This window comes from Hyperolius riggenbachi, chromosome 3 (assembly GCF_040937935.1).
Source record: "Hyperolius riggenbachi isolate aHypRig1 chromosome 3, aHypRig1.pri, whole genome shotgun sequence".
Classification (NCBI taxonomy): domain Eukaryota; kingdom Metazoa; phylum Chordata; class Amphibia; order Anura; family Hyperoliidae; genus Hyperolius; species Hyperolius riggenbachi.
Genome location: NC_090648.1, coordinates 455,745,242 through 455,768,322, shown reverse-complemented (window position 1 = coordinate 455,768,322; position 23,081 = coordinate 455,745,242). Strand labels below are relative to the sequence as shown.

At 45.8% G+C, this 23,081-nt stretch overlaps 1 protein-coding gene across 4 annotated transcripts in view; it reads right to left on the bottom strand.

The window, feature by feature from the left end:
* The window catches only part of LOC137564254 (aldo-keto reductase family 1 member B1-like), a 63,739-nt gene that overhangs the window by 38,275 nt on the left and 2,383 nt on the right, over positions 1 to 23,081 (bottom strand). Inside the window, exons 1-2 of one of the 4 annotated variants that reach the window (XM_068277901.1) lie at positions 15,249 to 15,557; positions 4,488 to 4,655 (exon numbers count right to left, since the gene is read on the bottom strand). In XM_068277901.1, the coding sequence (XP_068134002.1) occupies positions 4,488 to 4,655; positions 15,249 to 15,392 (312 nt within the window). In that variant the 5' untranslated portion in view covers positions 15,393 to 15,557. Of the gene's footprint in view, positions 1 to 4,487; positions 4,656 to 15,248; positions 15,558 to 23,081 lie in introns of those variants that run through there. The other 3 variants (XM_068277900.1, XM_068277902.1, XM_068277903.1) reach the window with 3 other exon arrangements.

Here is a 23,081-nt window from a genome sequence, read left to right as displayed (position 1 = left end):
GAGGGGAAGTGTCCCTGGAGGTCACTAAAAAATCAGAAGAACCGGTTTCCCCTTCTCCCTGTGGTTTAGGTTTTTTACCCTTCCTGAATGGAGGATTACGTCCTCTTCTCCTGGGGTTAAAGCCTTCCTTCTGCCAAGTATAAACATAGCCACTTGTATAGTCCATTAAATCACGATGGAATTTCGCTCTTTTAGTATCCTCCACTCCTGTGCGATATTTTTCAAGCTTGACTTCCAAATCATCAAAATACGCTTGTCCAGCAGCCGGTCGCATCAATCTATTTAGTTCCTTGGTGATAGCATCAATCTTAGTACTTAATTTTGGAATTTCTTCCTGTATGCGAGCCACTGTATGTAACATGGCATCGAACGAAGCACGATTCCAAATTCGCTCCCAAACACCACAGAAAACCTTATCCCGTGGGAACATCAATGGTGCCACCTGTGCCCTCACCGACCTCGGTATCTTTTTCTGCTGGTGATATTCTGCCAGGGTGGAGGCATGTAACTCCAGATTGATCTTGGTTCTGTGCAGAGCTTCCAGATCACGTACCAATAATTTTTCATCTGGCTTTTGCAAAAACTGATTTCTACCTGACACTGGTGCCAGGATTCGGACTGCATCATCCTCTGTGTAGGCAAAGGTCATACTTGTGCTATCTTGATCAATCTCCATTGTGCTGTTGCTGTATAGTGCACTCCACGAAAATCCACAGTGTGTAGCAAGCACCAACAGGAGAGAATCGTATTCGACGTGCTCTGACCCCTATGGTTTGTGCACCTCAAACCATGTCAATAGTAAAAGTCCAAAGCGGGTCAGCACCGTCTTCAATAAATTAGCTCTTTATTGATTAAAATGGCATGATGTCAAGCATCTTTCAGCGACAGCTCCGCTGTTTCGGGCGTCTAGCCCTTTATCAAGCCAAGAAGCAAAGTCATCAAACAAACTGAATCAACTCACAGTTTAAATAGTATAAGCAGCCAATCAAAATTGCCCTTTGTCAGCCAATCAGAGAGAGGCAGGGACCGGCGGACCTAATGGGGAACTCATCCCTTAACATGTAAATGAGGAAGCCCAACTCCTCCCCCAGGAAATGCAATCAACTCACCTAATCCGTGAGTAAACAAATGCCATGCGGACTGACATCCGGGATCCTCCGCAGCCAAACACTCCCACGGCGACCACCATCAGCGTCACGGGTCACATGGTATCTAAATCGGCAAATGGCATACGCACATCCCATATCCAATAGGATCGTGCTACGCCGCCCCTTAGAGCAACCAGGCGCGTCACAGGCTACACTGGGCGATCCGCCCCCACCATCACGTGACTGCCCCGGCCGTAAACATTGTAACCATAGCAACCCCTACGCTGAACGCAATATGGTGTCACCCCAGTGAACCATGAACCATGGGCTGGGATTTTGTCCAACTTATGGGCCCGATTTTTTTCAGCTGGATCTGGATTTGTTTCGCTTTTTTAGAATGATCAAATTAAAACAATTCTTTACTTGTGTACCAAGATGGCCTGGGTCACATACTATGGAAGAGATCACTGAACTGTCTTTGAAACCGCTTGGACTACGGAACAGGAGTTCTTTTACCCCTCCAAGTCACCCTACCATAGAGTTATTTATTTCAAAAGTGAAACAAGATCTGCATGAGTTAGAACAAGATTTGAGTAGACATCCACCTAAAATCACGTCCAATCTCACCAAAGGAGAAAGAGAGGCACTTAAGTCTCTACAAAATAATGAACAGATTGTTGTCCGCCCTGCAGATAAGGGGGGAGCAGTGGTGGTATTGGACCGGGATTATTATCGCAGTGAGATATTGCAACAACTATCTCAAGTTGGAGTCTATGAGAAACTGGATATGGATCCACTCTTTAGGATACAAGGACTGATAAAGCAGGTGGTAGAGGAGGGTCTGTCAAGGAGTATTATTGATGAAGAATGTGCTAAGTTTTTGATTAAGGAACATCCTGTAACCCCTATGTTGTATACCCTCCCGAAAATCCATAAGAGCTTGGAAAAACCACCTGGGAGGCCTATTGTGTCGGGGGTGGACTCAGTCTTTGTTCCTATAGCGCAGTTCATTGACAGGATCCTCCAGCCAATGGTTCTCTCTTTGGACTCATATTTGAGGGATACTAATATGTTTCTTGACAAATTAAATGGTTTAAGTGCATTAGATTCCGATTGTTTGCTGGCTACCTTGGATGTGGAAAGCCTCTACACCTCCATCCCTCATGATGGGGGTGTAGAGGCAGTTGAATGGTTCTTGATGATCCATTCAGATTTAACTGATTCACAGAGGAAATTCGTGGTCTCACTATTGCGGATAGTATTACAGGAGAATTATTTTCACTTTGATGGGAAGTTCTATGCACAGCGCAGAGGAACAGCGATGGGATCGAACGTGGCCCCGTCCTATGCAAATTTGTTCATGGGGCAATATGAAGAAAGCTTTGTATATACTAGTCCCCTTTTCCACCAGCATGCTAAATGCTGGTGGCGTTTTATTGATGACATTTTTTGCATATGGGCGGGGCCACGTTCATCTCTTGATCAATTTATTGCTGAGTTGAAATTAAAGTGCCCCCCGATCACCTTAACTGCACACGTGGATGCCACAGGAGTCTCCTATTTAGATACGTGGGTGTATAGAGTCGGAGATAAGTTACTCACTGACCTATACACCAAACCAACTGATAGGAATTCCATTTTGGAATTCCAGAGTTTCCACCCGCAGCATATTAAAAATAATATTCCGACGGGACAGTTGATGCGTGTAGAGAGATTGGTGGCGGATCCAGACAAACGAGAAAGGAGATTAGAACAGATGAGAGACAAATTTAAGAAAAGAGGATACCCGGGTAATCTCTTGACAACTAAGGAAGGTGTAGGAGGTAGGAAGAGGCCTGGGGGACAGAGAATAGCTTTTGTGAGTACCTACAATAGCCAGAGTCACCAAATAAATAGAATTATTAACAGACATTGGAGAATCCTCAAGGAATCCTTTCCAACAGTCCAGGAATTTAGATATCCGCCTCTGATGTCTTTTCGACGGCCGCCGAGAATTAGGGACAAGGTGGTGCACACGGGTGCGGTTGAAAGGGTGACGGTGCCTAGGAATGGTACATTTCCCTGTTTACACTGCCACATGTGTGGCAGTGTAACGAAGGGTGATACTTTCACTCATCCCACTAGTGGTAAGAAGTTCCACATTAGAGGCTATTATAGTTGCGATTCAGTTTTTGTTGTCTATCTACTCAAGTGCCCTTGTGGCCTTGGATATGTGGGCAAAACTACTCAACCATTAAGAGATCGCATTTCGTCACACAAATCAGCCATTAGAGGGGAAAGTTCAGAACATGCAGTGGCTTGTCACTTCAAAGAACATAGGCATGCTGTTTCACAACTTAGGGTACAGGTAATTGATCAGGTTCCATTTAGCATCAGAAGAGGTGATCGTCATAAATTGTTGCTAAAAAAAGAGGCAATGTGGATTAGGAAATTAAATACTTTCGGCAGAGGTGGGATGAATAAGGAATACGAACTGTCAGGGTGCATTTAGGATTGTACTGTATCGTTCTCTTGTGGGTATGGGTTATTATTTTAATCTTGTGCTTTTTTGTATTTACAGGTTGCTGGTCAGTGATGAGGAGACAGGTGGAGGCTGGTATGTTAAATTGTCCAGGGATTTGTTTTTATATGCTGTGCGGGGGACACCCGTGGTCCGAGGTAGCCTTTTCTCTCTCTCACTGGGGTGACACCATATTGCGTTCAGCGTAGGGGTTGCTATGGTTACAATGTTTACGGCCGGGGCAGTCACGTGATGGTGGGGGCGGATCGCCCAGTGTAGCCTGTGACGCGCCTGGTTGCTCTAAGGGGCGGCGTAGCACGATCCTATTGGATATGGGATGTGCGTATGCCATTTGCCGATTTAGATACCATGTGACCCGTGACGCTGATGGTGGTCGCCGTGGGAGTGTTTGGCTGCGGAGGATCCCGGATGTCAGTCCGCATGGCGTTTGTTTACTCACGGATTAGGTGAGTTGATTGCATTTCCTGGGGGAGGAGTTGGGCTTCCTCATTTACATGTTAAGGGATGAGTTCCCCATTAGGTCCGCCGGTCCCTGCCTCTCTCTGATTGGCTGACAAAGGGCAATTTTGATTGGCTGCTTATACTATTTAAACTGTGAGTTGATTCAGTTTGTTTGATGACTTTGCTTCTTGGCTTGATAAAGGGCTAGACGCCCGAAACAGCGGAGCTGTCGCTGAAAGATGCTTGACATCATGCCATTTTAATCAATAAAGAGCTAATTTATTGAAGACGGTGCTGACCCGCTTTGGACTTTTACTATTGACATGGTTTGAGGTGCACAAACCATAGGGGTCAGAGCACGTCGAATACGATTCTCTCCTGTTGGTGCTTGCTACACACTGTGGATTTTCGTGAAATGCTTGTGCAGACATCTTTACCTTGCTGGTGACAAATATGTCCTCTCGCTTGGCCACACCTTCTTTAATCTTCTTTTGAATGGCTTCGCCTACCTCGTTCTCATTCTGATAGACAAAGGCGCAGTCTAAATGTCTGTATCCCACATCCAGAGCCGCCTCCACCGCTGCTTTTACTTTGCCTGGCTCTGACTGCAAGAGAGTGCAATGGTCATCAATAACTATTTATACTTTGCTTTATGTTTTTTTTACATATCTTTTATGATTTACTCACAACTAGGGATGGCCCTGCCTAGGAGAACTCATGGAGAAGCATGCGATCAGTTTGATCAGCTGATAGATTTGGAAGGTTCGGATTTGCTAGTTATGATCATGTGTTAAAGTAGGAAGTCATCACAGCAAATCAGAACCTTACAAATCTATCAGCTGATCAAACTGATCACATGCTTGCTTCTCTGTGAGCGGAAAAAGCAAAACTAAAGTCTAGTACACATCCTAGACGGTTCATAGCCGTTCACGCCCTAGAAGGTTCGTAGCCAAGGTGGTTGATTGGGGGGCGCCTCTGCCTAAAATCTAGCATTTGTACAGCTGCTCTCGCCCCTCCTTGATGCGTCAGTGGTCAATCCGCCTGGCAGACCGACTTGGCTGAGCGCTAGCTGAGGACATTGTTGTTTTACTTGCCCCTCCCACTCCATTGGCCTTCCTTTCTCCTGCATAATAATAAACAGCTACGTCCCCGGTATCCGGCACCGGTGGGATCGCCTGATGCCGGATACCTGTGCTTGCCGGCTGCTTAAGCAACTGGCCAAAATAGAGCCAAACTCCGCCCTCAAATACTTACCGAGCCTCCAGTGATGTCTGGCAGTCTACATCTATCTCCCTGCGGGCTCAAAGTGGCTTTCCGGTTCCCCAGTGCACGTAAGCCGAAGTGTCAGCTGACCTGCATCGGGTAATGTGACACTCCAGCTTACACTGATGCCGGAAGCCTCAAGGAGCCCGCGGGGAGATAGAGGGAGACTGCCAGACATCTCTGGAGCTACAGAAAGTATTTTAAAGCCTGCCAGCACCAACAGAAGGCTCCCAAAAGAGGTCCCCATTATCCCTCAGGCAAGCCAGTTCATTGAGACTTCCGGTTGCCTAAATTCTAGATAACAGGGACTTTGCTGTAAAAGGTCATAAGCCTATAGCAGCCTTTCTCAACCTTTTTTTCCCTGGAGGAACCCTGCAAATACTTTTTTTGATCTCGAAGAACCCTTGCAATTAATTTTTGAATCTCAAGGAACCTTTGAATTTATTTTGCAGGTGGCATGGTCTTTAAAAGCTGGTGTGGCTGTTTATGTCACCACCCCCTATTACAGTGCCCTTCATTATAACGGCTCCTTATTGTAGTGCTTTTTATTTATGTGCTCATAATTATTTTGACCCCCAATTTAGTGTTTATTTTTTACAGTACCCCCTATTATCGTGTGATCTTCCATACTCTCCCAACCCCCACAATGGGTAAAACATGCCAAGGAACCCCTACAGAGTACTCAAGGGACCTTGGTGTTCCAGGGAACCCTAGTTGAGAAAGCCTGGCCTATAGGCTAGTGACGTATCTGTGCAGCATTGTGCCTTGTTCTGTCACCAGAGAGACCAAGTCCCACTTCCTGCTGGGCACTGGACCTTGTACCTGTGTACAAGGCTTAACGCCACACTGCCCCATGCTCAATGATGTACATTTAATGAACTCATTTTGTCCATCCAATAGAGATGTGAAGACCACCTTAGTGGTCTGTTGTTTACAAACACTTCCCCAACCTCAGGAGTCTGTACACCGTATGCAGCAGTGTTGTGGCTGCCACCTCTCTGCTTTCTAGGAAGCCCACTACAAGTACAGATGGTCCAAGGAGATGCTAGTCATTTTGTGTTGATGAAAAAATGATGTTATTTTAATGCAGATCTATGCAGCTTATGCTGGGCACACACAATACAATTTTCTGGAAGATTTACCTACCAGATCAATTTTTTCCATCAATTTGGATCGATGTTCATAGAAGTGAACAAAAATTGGTTGGAAAATCAACTGGGAAATCGATTTAAATCCAGATCAGACAATGTTGGAAAAAATCAATCTGGCAGATAAATCTGTCAGAAAATTGTATCGTGTGTACCTAGTATTAGAATTGGACCAATCAAATACAGTAGTTGATGATTTTAACTAGCCCAACTGTACTTGAAAACATTTGCATGAACTAAAAATGATTAGTATCTCATAGACCATGTTTATTACTGAGCGTCTAATCATTACTTACCTATCTGTAGCCTGAATCCCATATCTAATCTCTACTCTATATCAGCCTGAGCATTGCTCTAATCCACTTCCTTCCTGTCAGTGCAGAGATCACACCTGCAAAGCAGTTTAAAGAGAACCTGAACTGAAAATAAAAAGTAAAAATAACCATACACAGGTCATACTTCCCTCCAGTGTAGTCTAAAGGTGCGTACACACATGCGACTATAGTCGTTTGTAACGATCGTTCCCCGATCTTTACCAACGACGATCGTTACAAAAAACGAACCACCGACTATTAAGGCAAACGACGAACGAGCCAAATCGCTACAAAAGAAAGTTCTGTCTCGGCGGATTTTAACCAACGACGATCGTTTGCAAAAGTAGTAAATCGTTGGAAACGGTCGTTCGTACTAGGCTTGACATGCGCATTTCACTATTTCTCTGTGAAACTTCTTATTTTTATGCGCAGGCGCAATAGTTGCTTTACGTGGTGTAACGTTTGTTCTAACGATCAGATCGTTACACACCTTTTAAAACTATCTTTACTTAGGTCGTTCTTTCATCAATTAAAAGTTCGTTCGTCGTTCTCAACGAACGATCGTTGTCGCATGTGTGTACGTAGCATCATACTCAATCTCTTTCTCCTCTCCTGCGTCCCATTTGTCCACTTTGATCAATGGATTTCTCTGTCCTCCATTTTAAAAATGGCCATTACCCCATAACAGCTTCCTGGTCAGCACACTGTTAAACTGTAATATCACCCACTTGAGCCACAGGGAAACATGGACATTAGCTTGCACATTCAGTTGTAACTGACTGCTGATATATAACTGACAGCAACTGGTATATTTCAGTTCTGACAAAATCAGAAACAGAATCAGAATCAATTTTATTTCGCCAAGTAAGTTTGCACCTACAAGGAATTTGTCTTGGCAGTTGCTTAACAAACACAAACAAAAACAATACAAGGACAGACAGTGTGTATAATACAAGTCAAGGACATTATGCAAGTATAGTGGCAGTAAGCAATGTGAGAATTGTTCCTTTACAGTTCTGTGCTGATTACGATCAAGTCCAAGCAGCTCTAACGTGGTTCAGCATTAAGTATGGCTACCTGCTGCTGAAGGATTGTGCATATGGGGGTCATATTTGCTGAAGGATTGTGCATATGGGGGTCATATCTGCTAACGATTTGTGCATATGGGGTCATATCTGCTAACTATTTGTGCATATTGGGGTCATATCTGCTAACGATTTGTGTATATGGGGGTCATATCTGCTAACGATTTGTGCATATGGGGGTCATATCTGCTAACGATTTGTGCATATGGGGGTCATATCTGCTAACGATTTGTGCATATGGGGGTCATATCTGCTAACGATTTGTGCATATGGGGGTCATATCTGCTAACGATTTGTGCATATGGGGGTCATATCTGCTAACGATTTGTGCATATGGGGGTCATATTAAGTATGGCTACCCGCGATTTGTGCATATGGGGGTCATATCTGCTGAAGGATTGTGCAGTATCTTTTCAGAACTGGAAGGGATCACTGTAAGAAGAAAATGGTGAGCTTCTGAGAGGAACTGACCATGTGGTAAGTATGTAATATTCATACATCACAGCTACGTCATGTGTTTATTTTAAATAATTTTCCTCGCTTCAGGTTTCCTTTAAAGAGACTCTGAAGCGAGAATAAATCTCGCTTCAGAGCTTATAGTTAGCAGGGGCATGTGTGCCCCTGCTAAACCGCCGCTATGGCGCCGCTAAACGGGGGTCCCTTCACCCCCAAACCCCCCCTGCAAAATCAACGACCAACTTGGTCGTGCATTTGGTCGCTCCTGGAGGCAGGGCTAACGGCTGCAGCCCTGCCTCACAGCGTGTCTATCAGACGCGCATCGCCGCCTCTCCCCCGCCCCTCTCAGTGAAGGAAGACTGAGAGGGGCGGGGGAGAGGCGGAGGCAGGGCTGCGGCGGTTAGCCCTGCCCCAATGCGGGAGTGCTCCCCCGCTGCACGGAGGGGATTTGGGGGATCAGGGACCCCCGTTAAGCCGCGGGATAGTGGCGTTTTAGCAGGGGCACACATGCTCCTGCTATCTATGAGGTCTGAAGCGAGATTTATTCTCGCTTCAGACTCTCTTTTAAGGCCCGTTTTCACTAGACACATTGCTATGCGGAAACCACTCTGCGTCACGACGCAAGGAAACTGCAACCAAATCACGTCAATGGAATAATTTCCATTAACAAGAATTTACCTTCGCGATCCGGCGTGATGTGACACGGGGGAAATTAAAGATGGCATGCTGCAGTTTTCCACAGCATGCATCCGAGTCCCCATAGCCGCTGACGGGAAGCCGCATGACGCCGCATCCGCTTGTACGGTAGACAACCGGAAGTACTTGAGGAGGGATGTGAGCCGATGCGGCGATCGCCTCGCATCCTAAACGCCGGTGGAAATGGGCCCTTCCTAATAACAGATACGGAGCTCAGGTCAGACATGTGAGTAAAGTTGCGTACACACAAACAATAACTATTCCTCTGAACAAACCTGTTCACACTCGGGCGCGTTCCGCCAGTGTTTGCTGATCACCAGCGATCCGCAAAGCGCTGTGACACGTAATCCTACGGGATTACTCACACTACAGCATTTTAGCAGTGCTTGTGCTAACACGCCGCATGCAGCATTTTCTCAGCGACTCCCATGCGATTCTCATTCACTGAGGGCTAGTTCACATTGAGCCCTGAACTGCGATCGTGATTCGGCAGGCTAAATCTCACAATTTACGCTTGTGATTCCCGTTTAATAGAATAAAAATCACAGCACAATCGTCACTAAAGTGCTGCATGCAGCGCGTTTGGGATTGCAGTTAAAAATGCATCTAAAGGGATACATTAGCAGCAGCGCTTTGCTGATCGCCAGCATTCAAAAACAACAAAGTTGTTTAAAAGACTTGTACACACATTCCAACCTGCCTGATATTTGGTCAAATTGATCCACCTGTTGGATCCGGCAAACAACCTGTTATCAGTTGGTCATCTGGTTGTCAGACACCCAACTTATCAACAGACAAGTTTGGAAGATAGCTGGAGAGATCGTTGGCACATGTGTATGAGCCTTAAAGAGGAACTCCAGCAGTGTTGCCAACTCATCCCTTTAAATACGGACGCTTATGAATTATACATGTCTTGTGGCTAGTTAGATGCAGTTTAGGCACTGATTATGTGTGAGAATCCCCAGAACCTGTATAACTTAAATGTGTCAGTATTTCAAGGGATGAGTTGGCAACCTTGAACTCCAGTGAAAATAATGTAATTAAAAAAGGGCTTCTTTTTTACAATAATTATGTATAAATGATTTAGTCAGTGTTTGCCCATTGTAAAAATCTTTCCTCTCCTTGATTTACATTCTGACATTTATCACATGGTGACATTTTTACTGCTGGAAGGTGATGTCAGTGGAAGGAGATGCTGCTTGCTTTTTTAGGCAGTGGTGAACAGCTGTAAACAGCTATTACCCACAATGCAATGAGGTTCACAGACAGGAAACTGTCAGGACCATGGTCCTGACATCACAGTATGGGAGGGGTTTCACCACAATATTAGCCATACAGAACCCCCTGATAATCCGGTTGATAAAAGGTAAAGATTTCTCATGGGAAAGGGAGTATTAGCTACTGATTGGGATAAAGTTCAATTCTTGGTTACAGTTTTAGGCTTCTTGCACACTGCAAGCGATTCCGATTCAGATTCCGCTTTTTAATCAGTTTTTACATCAGATTCAGATTCCGATTTGCAGTGTGCAGGGAGCAAACTGCAAATCTGAATCGGAAGTAAAAACAGATTAAGGGCTCGTTCCCACTGTTGCGACGCGATTTCGGCCGCATTCCGACGCTTGTAAAAACGCATGCGGATGAGTTTTCCGCATGCGTTTTTACCCGCGATTTCGCATGCGATTTCGCATGGCAGGGTGCCATGCGAAATTAACCATGACACTGCCAGGGCTAAATAAAATTGAAAAAGGTGCGAAATCGCACGCGAAATCGCGTTGGACGCATGCAGATTCGCGATAGTGGGAACGAGCCCTGAAAAGCGGAATCTGAATCTGAATCGCTTGCAGTGTGCAAGAGGCCTCACATCAGCAATCCCACAATGCTGTGCGCGCTGGCCAGGCGAAAGAAAAAAAATCGCCAGGGGCAAAATTGAGGGGGGAGGGGGTGGAGTGCGGCTTATGAATGAATTGATGGAGTGCAATACCTTGCGGTAAGAATTAGATATTTTTATCATCAATCTATATATTTTAAGATATTCACAGCAGCGCCACTGGCAAACAAATTCCTCAATAGGTCTCACTCCAGGTCCTATAATAGCAATAAAACATATACGCACATAGCGGGTAAACTTCCAGCACTAGTACACCCTGTGTATGAAACCACACTTTGTGCTAGGAAACTTCCACCGCATGCAGGACGGGGGTCACGCTCCCCCTCTAAATCCCCTGCTCACCAAAGATATTCTTTCAAACAGGCATATCAAACATAGACTTCACCAGCAGAACTAGGAGAAAACACATGAAGCCGCCTCTCATGGCATAAAAACTTTTTTAATATGGCTAAAAAAGCCCCACATTAAAACTGTGTACCAGATAAAAGAAAGGTAATAACATATCTCACACATCTAATAGACGTCCGCCAGGTTCCCCGCCGCGGCACCAGCAACCCTTGTCTCTGGTGTGTTTTCCTGGAAGCGTGCGTGTCCAAGGCTCGACGTGACCCCCGTCCTGCATGCGGTGGAAGTTTCCTAGCACAAGGGGCCATATGCAATTCACTTTTTCACCTGAGTTTTCTCCTAGGAGTTAATTTTTCATCTTTAATTTAAAATAATTTTTCAACAATTTTCAACTAAAAGAGTACCAAAAAGTAGGTGAAAAAGTACTATCAAAATTATTTTGAGTATGTTCTTGCTTTGTGCTGGCTTAAAAAGCATTTTATTGACAAGTTTAAAATTATCATCTAGGAGAAAACTCAGGTGAAAAAAAGAATTGCATATGGGCCAAAGTGTGGTTTCATACACAGGGTGTACTTGTGCTGGAAGTTTACCTGCTATGTGCGTATATGTTTTATTGCTATTATAGGACCTGGAGTGAGACCTATTGAGGAATTCGTTTGCCAGTGGCGCTGCTGTGAATATCTTAAATTGGTTAAAGGAGAACGGCTTACTCTTTGGACAGCTAGCAGCAGACTGGACATTTAAAGGTGCAGGTGTGGTGAGCGCTGAATCATATTTCTCGATTAATCTATATATTTTACTGAGATAATTTATTTCATAAGTTATATTTAAGCTTTTGAGTCTCTTTAAAGGAATCATCAGGCAAAAAAAAAAAAAGCTCGTGTAGCACTGACTCCCACAGGAGCTGCTGTAAGAGTTGGGTTCTCCTACTGTCCCCAGTGATGACCCGTCCTGTGAAAGGACCCTCTAATACTCCGACACACCAATAACTATAAGGGGTTTTATTAGGGGCAGACAAGATGCCCTGAGAGAAGGGTGTGGGCAAACAGGGTTCACAATGGTATAGGGGTACAATGGCATCAGATAAAAGCAACAGCTTAGTGACAATGGGTTAGTGAAGCAGAAATAGCAGTTCAATGGTGCAACAGTCATAAATAGAGTTTGTTCCCCTGTCCACCCGTGAAGAGACTCTGCCCCTTAATGCACTGGGTGAGAGAGAGACAAAACTGCTGTACAATTCTTAACAATCAAACAGGCAAACAGTTATATGCAATTCACACAAATAGCAGAGGAGGTGCAACTAGCTACTGCACTTAGCTAAAACATTTCAAAACCCTGACTAACCACTGGCCAGTGGTGAAACTGCTATAAAGTCTGCTAGCGATGGGGCCCATTCAAGTTACAGTTGGAGCGCTCAGACCTTCAAGAGAAGGTATTTGTAATCCACATGGCACGACCAGCTCTCCAAAGGACTCTGAGCTGAGAGGGGCAGTGGCCCCTTCTCGCTCGCCAGGCGAAGGCACAATTAAACGCAAAGTACTGTGGCCACAGGCCCCTCACCCATCTAGTCGCTGCAGCAAGAAACCCTCAGGAAGGGCTTGTCCTCTGGGCTGGGTGAGATGATTCCTCCTGTCTGGTCGCTGGTGGCTTGTTTCGCGTCCAACTCCTTGCTATCCTGGCTTCAAAGCATCAATTGGAGCCTGATTGTACTCCTCTTTCTGCCCTGGTCCGTTCCTCTGAACCACACGAAGATCGCTTACGCAGAGGCTGGGACAGAGAGATCCTCATGTCTCTCCAGCCTCTCTCCTTTGTTCTCCTCTTCCTCCTTTTGTCCCCTCACTTCCTCCTGTCCTCCCCCCATCACCCCCCTCTGTCCACTTCCTTTAACTCTGCAAGAGGGGTGAGGTTGCCATCGTGTGGTGGGTATAGATATTGCAGTCTCAATCCACTGATGTTACACTCGACTTACCTGGGGCTTTCTCCAGCCCCTTGCAGCCGACTGTCCCACGCCAACCGCTCCGCTCTCTGCCGCCATCCCGGGCTCCCCGCACGGTGCAGAGGCCGACCCCGAGGTCCTCCTTACTGCGCAGGCGCCATAAATTAGTCTAAATAACCAAATTAAGATAAAGTGCTCACCAGCTAAGGCCCCTTCCACTTGCAGAAGGGAAGCGATTGCGTCGCATTCCTTCTGCTCCCGTTCGCATCACTTCTGCATCTCCTGATGTGGAAGTGTATCGGAGGAGATAGCGGGCGGATGCGGCCGTGCGAGTATATGCAGCATGCTGCAGATTCTCCGATCGATCCGCACCGATCTGCAAAACCAGCACGCAATAGAAACTGTTCCATTGCCGTGCATTGGTTTCAGTACAGCCGCGGGGCAATGCGTTTATGTAGCTGCTTCGCACCGCGTGTGGTGGAAATGGGCCCTAAGTCTTAGGCAGTTTTTAGATGTTTTAATATCCCCTGTTACTTTTTGATCATGAATAAAGTCAATATTATTTTGTAACATGTCTGAGGCCTGGAACCCACTAGGAGTGCTTTTCTCAGTGCGTTGTGATTTCAAAAGCTGTTGCTAATTTAATGCTATGGGTGTGATCCCACTGGAGCAATGTGATTTTATAAAAATCCCCCATAGCATTGCATTAGCAAAAGCTTTTTCAAATCAACAGCGCTTAGAAAAGGCTTGTAGTGGGTTTGAGCCCTGAGTCTGTGATGGGGGGTGTAGAGTTGCTACCCGTATTTTCATGTTCTGCTATTTTTTCTAATAAACATTGCATGTGACTCAGCTTTTTCAGCCAGCTAGTTCTTAGATTGCTTTTGTAAACAATAGGAAATGTATGTGCAGGGTGAGGCTAAGAAGGTTACTGTCACAACGAAGAGAGAAGGAGCCTGTACATTTAAAAAGCCCAGGTCACTCTCAGCTTCATCAGGTTTTAGTAAGATCAGTAAACGGCGGTTTTACAAGACAGATTTTAATAAACCTAATGCTGGGAATATGTGATGTGATCTCACAACTTGTAAGATCATAAAGAGGGATACTTAAAGAGAAACCGTAACCAAGAATTGAACTTCATCCCAATCAGTAGCTGATACCCCCTTTTACATGAGAAATCTTTTCCATTTCTCAAACGGATCATCAGGGGGCTCTGTATGGCTGATATTGTGGTGAACCCCTCCCACGGGGTGATGTCAGCACCGTGGTCCTGAGAGTGCATAGACTACACTGTCAGATGTTTCCATTCATGCGCTGCAATTCATTTTCGAATCGCAGCGCATGGTTGCCTGCATTTCGGGGCAATTTCACCCGCTATCCCATTCAATATAATGAATGGGACCACAAGCTCCACTCCCTGGTAGTGACGCACAGCGCAGAGCAACGGGTCTCTGTGTTACATGGAAACGAGCCCTTAGACAAATATGTTTCTTTATAATTCAAACTACGCGTGCTCCTTTCTATCCTGGTTCATTTTAACACTTGAAAATAAGAAGTATATCAAATTAAGGGATGGCAAAGTGTAGAGTCAATTAAACTCATTTTTCAGTTGATAAAATACATATATTTACATAGATTTGTACAGTGTTGGACTGGGAGATGAAAAATCTGAGGAAATCCACCTGCTGGCCAAGCAGCAGTAACCCTGTGTTATCACGCCCAATAGAAACCTGCAGCAGCACTTCACTGTGAGCAGCAACACCTAAATACTGCTGTTTGACCAGCAAGTGGATTTCCTCAGCTTTTCCAGCTCCCAGTCCAACACTGGCTCTGTACAGTCCTGAAATAAAGACAAATAGGAAGGAAAAAGGGATAGAGGGAAAGGGTCCCCAAAGAGGGATTGTCCCTCCAAAAGAGGGACAGTTGAAAGCTGTGCAGTCCATATGAGAAAACTCAGGAGAAAAGTTATCTGGATCACATCAGAGAGCAGTGACAGGAGCACACAGAAGGAGGAGACCAGAAATGACATAAAAAACAGGGATCTCACTATTCATTCCCCCTCATCATCACCTTCCATGTCCCCAGGCCCAGGCTCGGCATGCGGGCTCCGGTATTCAGCACCACGTAAGTTGGTCCCTTCATCCCTGCAGCTGTGCCTGTCACAGTCACTGTGATTCCATCCCCTAGCATGCAGCCACAGCTCATATACTGCATCAAAGATCGGGGAGGGGCGTGCTGAGGTGGGCGGAGTCGCAAAGAAGTGTCCTCCAGCAGCTCTGCTCTGGGCTGGAGCTGGGTTGTACCTCTGCTATTGACTGAGTTCACTCACTGAGACTTGGCATCATCTATGGAAACTTTTCTGCACGAAGACTGGCAGAAACAGGAGAGTCGTCCACAATTCAAACTGTCAGAATTATGATGTTACGTCAGAGCTGTGGCCTGGTGGCTGCTCTGAGCAATAAGCAGAGGTGGCCTTAGAGTATGCGGGGCCTGGGGCGAGTGTCATATGCGGGGCCTAGAGACATATGCTGTGGATACACACGTTGTGGAAGCACACACTCTGTATAGGTTAGATAGGTAGGTGCCTCCAGTATAGGTTAGATAGGTAGGTGCCCCGCAGTATAGCTTAGATAGGTACCCTGCAGTATAGATTAAATAGGTAGGTACCCTGCAGTATAGATTAGATAGGTGCCTGCAGTATAGATTAGACAGGTAGGTGCCCTGCAGTACAGATTAGATAGGTAGGTAGGTGCCCTGCAGTACAGATTAGATAGGAAGGTGCCTGCAGTATAGATTAGTTAGGTAGGTACCCCACAGTATATATTAGATAGGTGCTTGCAGTATAGATTAGGTAGGGTGGTGCCCTGCAGTACAGATTAGATAGGTGCCCTGCAGTATAGATTAGATAGATAGGTGCCAGCCTGCAGTATAGGTTAGATAGGTGCCAGCCTGCAGTATAGGTTAGATAGGTGCCAGCCTGCAGTATAGGTTAGATAGGTGCCAGCCTGCAGTATAGATTAGATAGGTGCCAGCCTGCAGTATAGATTAGATAGGTGGCTGCAGTATAGATTAGATAGGTGCCAGCCTGCATTTTAGATTAGATAGATAGGTGCCTGCATTATATAGGTTAGATAGGTGCCAGCCTGCAGTATAGGTTAAATAGGTGCCAGCCTGCAGTATAGATTAGATAGGTGCCAGCCTGCAGTATAGGTTAGATAGGTGCCAGCCTGCAGTATAGGATAGATAGGTGCCAGCCTGCAGTATAGATTAGATAGGTGCCAGCCTGCAGTATAGGTTAGATAGGTGCCAGCCTGCAGTATAGGTTAGATAGGTGCCAGCCTGCAGTATAGATTAGATAGGTGCCAGCCTGCAGTATAGATTAGATAGGTGCCAGCCTGCAGTATAGATTAGATAGGTGGCTGCTGTATAGATTAGATAGGTGCCAGCCTGCAGTATAGATTAGATAGATAGGTGCCTGCAGTATAGATTAGATAGGTGCCAGCCTGCAGTATAGGTTAGATAGGTGCCAGCCTGCAGTATAGGTTGGATAGGTGCCAGCCTGCAATATAGATTAGATAGGTGCCAGCCTGCAGTATAGGTTAGATAGGTGCCAGCCTGCAGTATAGATTAGATAAGTGCCAGCCTGCAGTACAGGTTAGATAGGTGCCAGCCTGCAGTATAGGTTAGATAGGTGCCAGCCTGCAGTATAGGTTAGATAGGTGCCTGCACTATAGATTAGATAGGTGCCAGCCTGCATTATAGGTTAGATAGGTGCCAGTCTGCAGTATAGATTAGATAGGTGCCAGCCTGCAGGATAGGTTAGATAGATGCCCGCAGTATAGGTTAGATAGGTGCCTGCAGTATAGGTTAGATAGGTGCCAGCCTGCAGTATAGATTAGATAGGTTCCAGCCTGCAGTATAGATTAGATAGGTGGCTGCAGTATAGATTAGATAGGTGCCAGCCTGCAGTATAGATTAGATAGATAGGTGCCTGCAGTATAGGTTAGATAGGTGCCAGCCTGCAGTATAGGTTAGATAGGTGCCAGCCTGCAGTATAGATTAGATAGGTAGGTACCCTGCAGTATAGATTAGATAGGTGCCTGCAGTATAGATTAGACAGGTAGGTGCCCTGCAGTACAGATTAGATAGGTAGGTAGGTGTCCTGCAGTACAGATTAGATAGGAAGGTGCCTGCAGTATAGATTAGTTAGGTAGGTACCCCACAGTATATATTAGATAGGTGCTTGCAGTATAGATAAGGTAGGGTGGTGCCCTGCAGTACAGATTAGATAGGTGCCTGCAGTATAGATTAGATAGATAGGTGCCAGCCTGCAGTATAGTTTAGATAGGTGCCTGCAGTATAGGTTAGATAGGTGCCAGCCTGCAGTATAGGTTAGATAGGTGCCTGCAGTATAGGTTAGATAGGTGCCAGCCTGCAGTATAGATTAGATAGGTGCCAGCCTGCAGTATAGATTAGATAGGTGGCTGCAGTATAGATTAGACAGGTGCCAGCCTGCAGTATAGATTAGATAGGTGCCAGCCTGCAGTATAGGTTAGATAGGTGCCAGCCTGCAGTATAGATTAGATAGGTGCCAGCCTGCAGTATAGATTAGATAGGTGCCAGCCTGCAGTATAGGTTAGATAGGTGCCAGCCTGCAGTATAGATTAGATAGGTGCCAGCCTGCAGTATAGATTAGATAAGTGCCAGCCTGCAGTATAGGTTAGATAGGTGCCAGCCTGCAGTATAGGTTAGATAGGTGCCTGCCGTATAGATTAGATAGGTGCCAGCCTGCAGTATAGATTAGATAGGTGCCAGCCTGCAGTATAGATTAGATAGGCGGCTGCAGTATAGATTAGATAGGTGCCAGCCTGCAGTATAGATTAGATAGATAGGTGCCTGCAGTATAGGTTAGATAGGTGCCAGCCTGCAGTATAGGTTGGATAGGTGCCAGCCTGCAGTATAGATTAGATAGGTGCCAGCCTGCAGTATAGGTTAGATAGGTGCCAGCCTGCAGTATAGATTAGATAGGTGCCAGCCTGCAGTATAGATTAGATAAGTGCCAGCCTGCAGTATAGGTTAGATAGGTGCCAGCCTGCAGTATAGGTTAAATAGATGCCAGCCTGCAGTATAGGTTAGATAGGTGCCAGCCTGCAGTATAGATTAGATAGGTGCCAGCCTGCAGTATAGATTAGATAAGTGCCAGCCTGCAGTATAGGTTAGATAGGTGCCAGCCTGCAGTATAGGTTAGATAGGTGCCAGCCTGCAGTATAGGTTAGATAGGTGCCAGCCTGCAGTATAGATTAGATAGGTGCCAGCCTGCAGTATAGATTAGATAAGTGCCAGCCTGCAGTATAGGTTAGATAGGTGCCAGCCTGCAGTATAGGTTAGATAGGTGCCAGCCTGCAGTATAGGTTAGATAGGTGCCAGCCTGCATTATAGGTTAGATAGGTGCCAGTCTGCAGTATAGATTAGATAGGTGCCAGCCTGCAGTATAGGTTAGATAGGTGCCAGCAGTATAGGTTAGATAGGTGCCAGCCTGCAGTATAGGTTAGATAGGTGCCAGCCTGCAGTATAGGTTAGATAGGTGCCAGCCTGCAGTATAGGTTAGATAGGTGCCAGCCTGCAGTATAGATTAGATAGGTTCCAGCCTGCAGTATACATTAGATAGATAGGTGCCTGCAGTATAGGTTAGATAGGTGCCAGCCTGCAGTATAGGTTAGATAGGTGCCAGCCTGCAGTATAGGTTAGATAGGTGCCAGCCTGCAGTATAGGTTAGATAGGTGCCAGCCTGCAGTATAGATTAGATAGGTTCCAGCCTGCAGTATACATTAGATAGATAGGTGCCTGCAGTATAGGTTAGATAGGTGCCAGCCTGCAGTATAGGTTAGATAGGTGCCAGCCTGCAGAATAGATTAGATAGGTGCCAGCCTGCAGTATAGGTTAGATAGGTGCCAGCCTGCAGTATAGATTAGATAGGTGCCAGCCTGCAGTATAGATTAGATAGGTGCCAGCTTGCATTATAGGTTAGATAGGTAGGTGCCCCGCAGTATAGATTATATAGGTAGGTACCCAGCAGTATAATGGAAAATTGTATACTTACCTGACGGTAATTTTCATTTCCCCTTGCATCCATGGCAACACAACGGGTATTGGCCCCGCCCCCTAATACCCCATAGGACATAGTAACTATAAGTGTTTTGCCAGTCCCCCTCTGCTACGTCTGATAACTAGTACCTCACCGAACAGTGGGTGGGTGCGCTGTGTTGCCATGGATGCAAGGGGAAATGAAAATTACCGTCAGGTAAGTATACAATTTTCCATTTTCCCCCTGTATCCATGGCAACACAACGGGATTTAACTAGCCACAGAAAAGACGGGAGGGAGACTGTTGCAGGTGCTCAGTAAATCAAACTTTTTATTTAGCTTTTAGATTTTCCTAAACTGTTAATGCAGAGGACCCGGAAGATATTACTGCTCTTCCGAAATCCAATGCCGTCAATCCAGAAGTGTCCACTCTATAATGATTAATAAATGTATTTATAGAAGTCCAGTTCGCTGCCTGACAGACTTTTTCAGGCGTAACTTTCGCTTGTGCCGCCCAGGAAGTAGCAACACTTCTAGTGGAGTGGGCCTTAATTTCCTTCGGAGGTTCTCTATTGTTTGCTCTGTAAGCCTTCTGTATGATCCTTATCAGCCATGAGGCTATAGTCCTAGGAGAGGCAGGTTGGCCTTTCCGATAACCTGTGTGAACTATAAACAGTCTATCTGACTTTCTGATGTCCCTGGTCGCCATAATATACGCTTTTAAAGTTTGTGCCACATCTAATGCGTGAAGAACCATGGAGTCCTCTTGGGTAAATGTTGGAAGTGACCATTCTTGGTTCAAATGGTATGCAGAAGCGACTTTTGGTAGAAAGCTGTGAACTGGTCTTAATTGAACTCGGTCAGGGTAGAATACTAGATAAGGTTCTCGGCAGCTTAGCGATTGTAGTTCTGACACCCTACGTGCTGACGAGATTGCTACTAGAAAAATTGTTTTCAGAGTTAGATTTTCTATCGAGCACTGCTCTAGTGGATGGAACGGTGGCTTCGCCAAACACTCTAACACTAACGGTAGATCCCAAGTTGCAAATATAGGCTTGACTGGAGGCTTTATCTTTAGTACTGCTGCTATAAACTGTTTGACTAGTGGATCAAACGCCCACCTTTTGCTCGTTAGTGTTGACAAGGCCGAGACCTGTACCTTGATAGAGTGAAAACTTAGCCCCTTCTCTACCCCTGACTGTAGAAACGCTAACAGTTGCGTCACCGATGGCTTTAAGGGATCAAAGGTATGCACTTTTGCAAATTCTATGTATACTTTCCAAATTCTTTGGTAAGTACGGTTTGTCGTAGTCTTTCTAGCTTTAAGTAAGGTTGAGATTACTGCCTCTGAGCAACCTATATCCTTCAATTTCCTCCTTTCAATCTCCATATCCTCAGCTTGAGGCGGGCAGGATTGGGGTGGACTATTGGACCTTGAGTGAGTAGAGATTCTGTCAGGGGAATCTGGAGTGGTTGAGTTTCCGTCATCTGTAAGGCCATAGGGAACCAGGGCCTTTTGGGCCAATAGGGCAGTACTGCCAGTAGGGTGACTGGCTCTGATCTGAGCCTCGTCAGTAGTCGCAATATTAGCGGAATTGGCGGGAATACATACGCCAGGTGAAAGTCCCATGTAGCCGTCAGGGCGTCCACGCCCTCTGCTCCTCGGTCCGGATAACGGCTGTAATACCTTTGACACTTTCTGTTGAGACTTGTGGCCATCAGGTCCACTTGTGGTGTCCCCATAACCGAGCAAATCCAGCTGAAGGCCTCCTCCTGAAGTTCCCACTCGTTGTTTGATATTGGTATCCGACTCAGGTAATCCGGGATTATATTCAGTGCACCCGGTATGTGAGTTGCCGAGAGAGAAACAAGATGAGTAATTGCAAATTTGAATATGAGCTTCGTCTCCTGAAGAAGAGTTTGACTCCGAGTCCCACCTTGATTTTTTATATAGGCCACCGCTGTTGAATTGTCCATTCTCAAAATTACTGACTTGTTGGAGATTAGATGGTGAAACGCTGTTAATGCACAGTACGCTGCTCTCAATTCCAGCCTGTTGGCTGACCAGTCTCTCATGAAAAGAGGCCAAGTTCCTTGCACCATCTTTTGTGCACACATCGCTCCCCAACCGGTCGTGCTGGCATCCGTTGTTACAAAGACTACCTGACTCTGGTGTAACTGTACATGTTTGAAGAGATTTTTGTTGGAGAGCCACCAGCGTAAATCTTGTTTCATTGTGCCCGTTATAAGGATAATTTGATGAAGATTCACTCTGTTCCATTGGTGAAGGAATCCCTGTTGAAAGCTTCTTAAATGCCAGTGGGCCCACGGGATCATTGGAATGGTGGCCGACATTGTTCCTAGTACTGTCAGACATAGTTTTGCCTTGGCTCGATGTGAAGTTAGTATCCGCAGGACCCTTTCCTTTATGGTTGTCGCCTTTCCTGGTGGTAGGCAGACAGCGTTCTCCGCTGTGAGGAACCTGGCTCCGAGATACACTAGGTCCCTTGTGGGAATCAACTGGCTCTTTTTGTAGTTTATGATCCACCCGAAGTTTTCCCGAACCGAAATTGCCTGTAGTCTGTGTGCCAGCATTTGCTGTCTTGTGTCTGCTAGGAGTAATATGTCGTCCAGATAATGATGACAACGTACCCCTTGTTCCCTCAGTAAGGCGATAAGCTCGACCAGAACCTTTGAGAAGGTTCGAGGGGCGGTGCAAATCCCAAAGGGAAGACAGACGAACTGGAAATGTTCCTTCCCCACTGCAAACCGCAGAAACTTTTGATAAGAGTTGTGAATCGGTATGTGCAGATAGGCGTCTTCCAGATCTATTGAAAGTAGGAAGTCGTTCTCCTTTACTGTCGCTATTATGGTGTTTAGTGATTCCATTTTGAACTTTTCTAACAGAATATAAGAGTTCAGGTGTTTCAAATCTAACACTGGTCTCCAATCTCCTGTTCTCTTCTGAACAAAGAATAGGTTTGAATAGAAACCCTGTTTTTCTTGTTGCTTTGGTACCGGGATTATTGCTTTCTTCTTTATTAAGTCCTGTAAATATGATTCCAATATTTCCCTTTTCTCTGGTACCGTGGGAATCTTTGTCTTCCTGAATACATTTTTTGGTGGAGTCTTTACAAAGGTCCAGGAGTGTCCTTCCGCTATTGTTTTTAAGACCCATGGTGACTTGATATGGGTCTTCCACTCTTCTGCGAAATAGGCTAACCTTGCCCCTACCGGATACTCCTGGGCCTTAAACCGTCAAAAAGATTTTTTTGGGGCCACAGAGGATGTTGTCGATTTTTGTTTATTATTTTTTGCGTAACTGGTCTGGTTCACCTGCCAGTTTCTCCTGTAATTCCTGCCTGGCTTGTAATTTCTGGCATTACGATATCTCGAGGGTTGCTGCTGAGTCTGGACTGCTGAAAATTGCCTTGTAGGACGTCTGTCCTGCGGGATGAGACCCGACTTGCCGCCTGTTACCCTAGTGATGGCCGCGTCCATCTTCTCCCCGAAAAGGGACTTACCATCAAATGGTATTTTACACCAGGTAAGGCGGGAAGCCGGGTCCGCTACCCATGACCTAAGCCACAAGGCTCTCTTTGCAGTGATTGACCCAAGCATTGACCGAGCTGATGAGCGAATCACATCTATGGCTGCCTCGCCTACGAAATCCGCTGTGATCCTTAGGTCCTCTAGAGAGGCAATTAGTTCTTCCTTACTAACTTCATCCATTATCCCTTGGTGTAGGTTATCCGTCCACGCTCTGATGGCTTTACCCACCGACGTGAGCGCTATTGCTGGTTTGCATGCTGCACCACA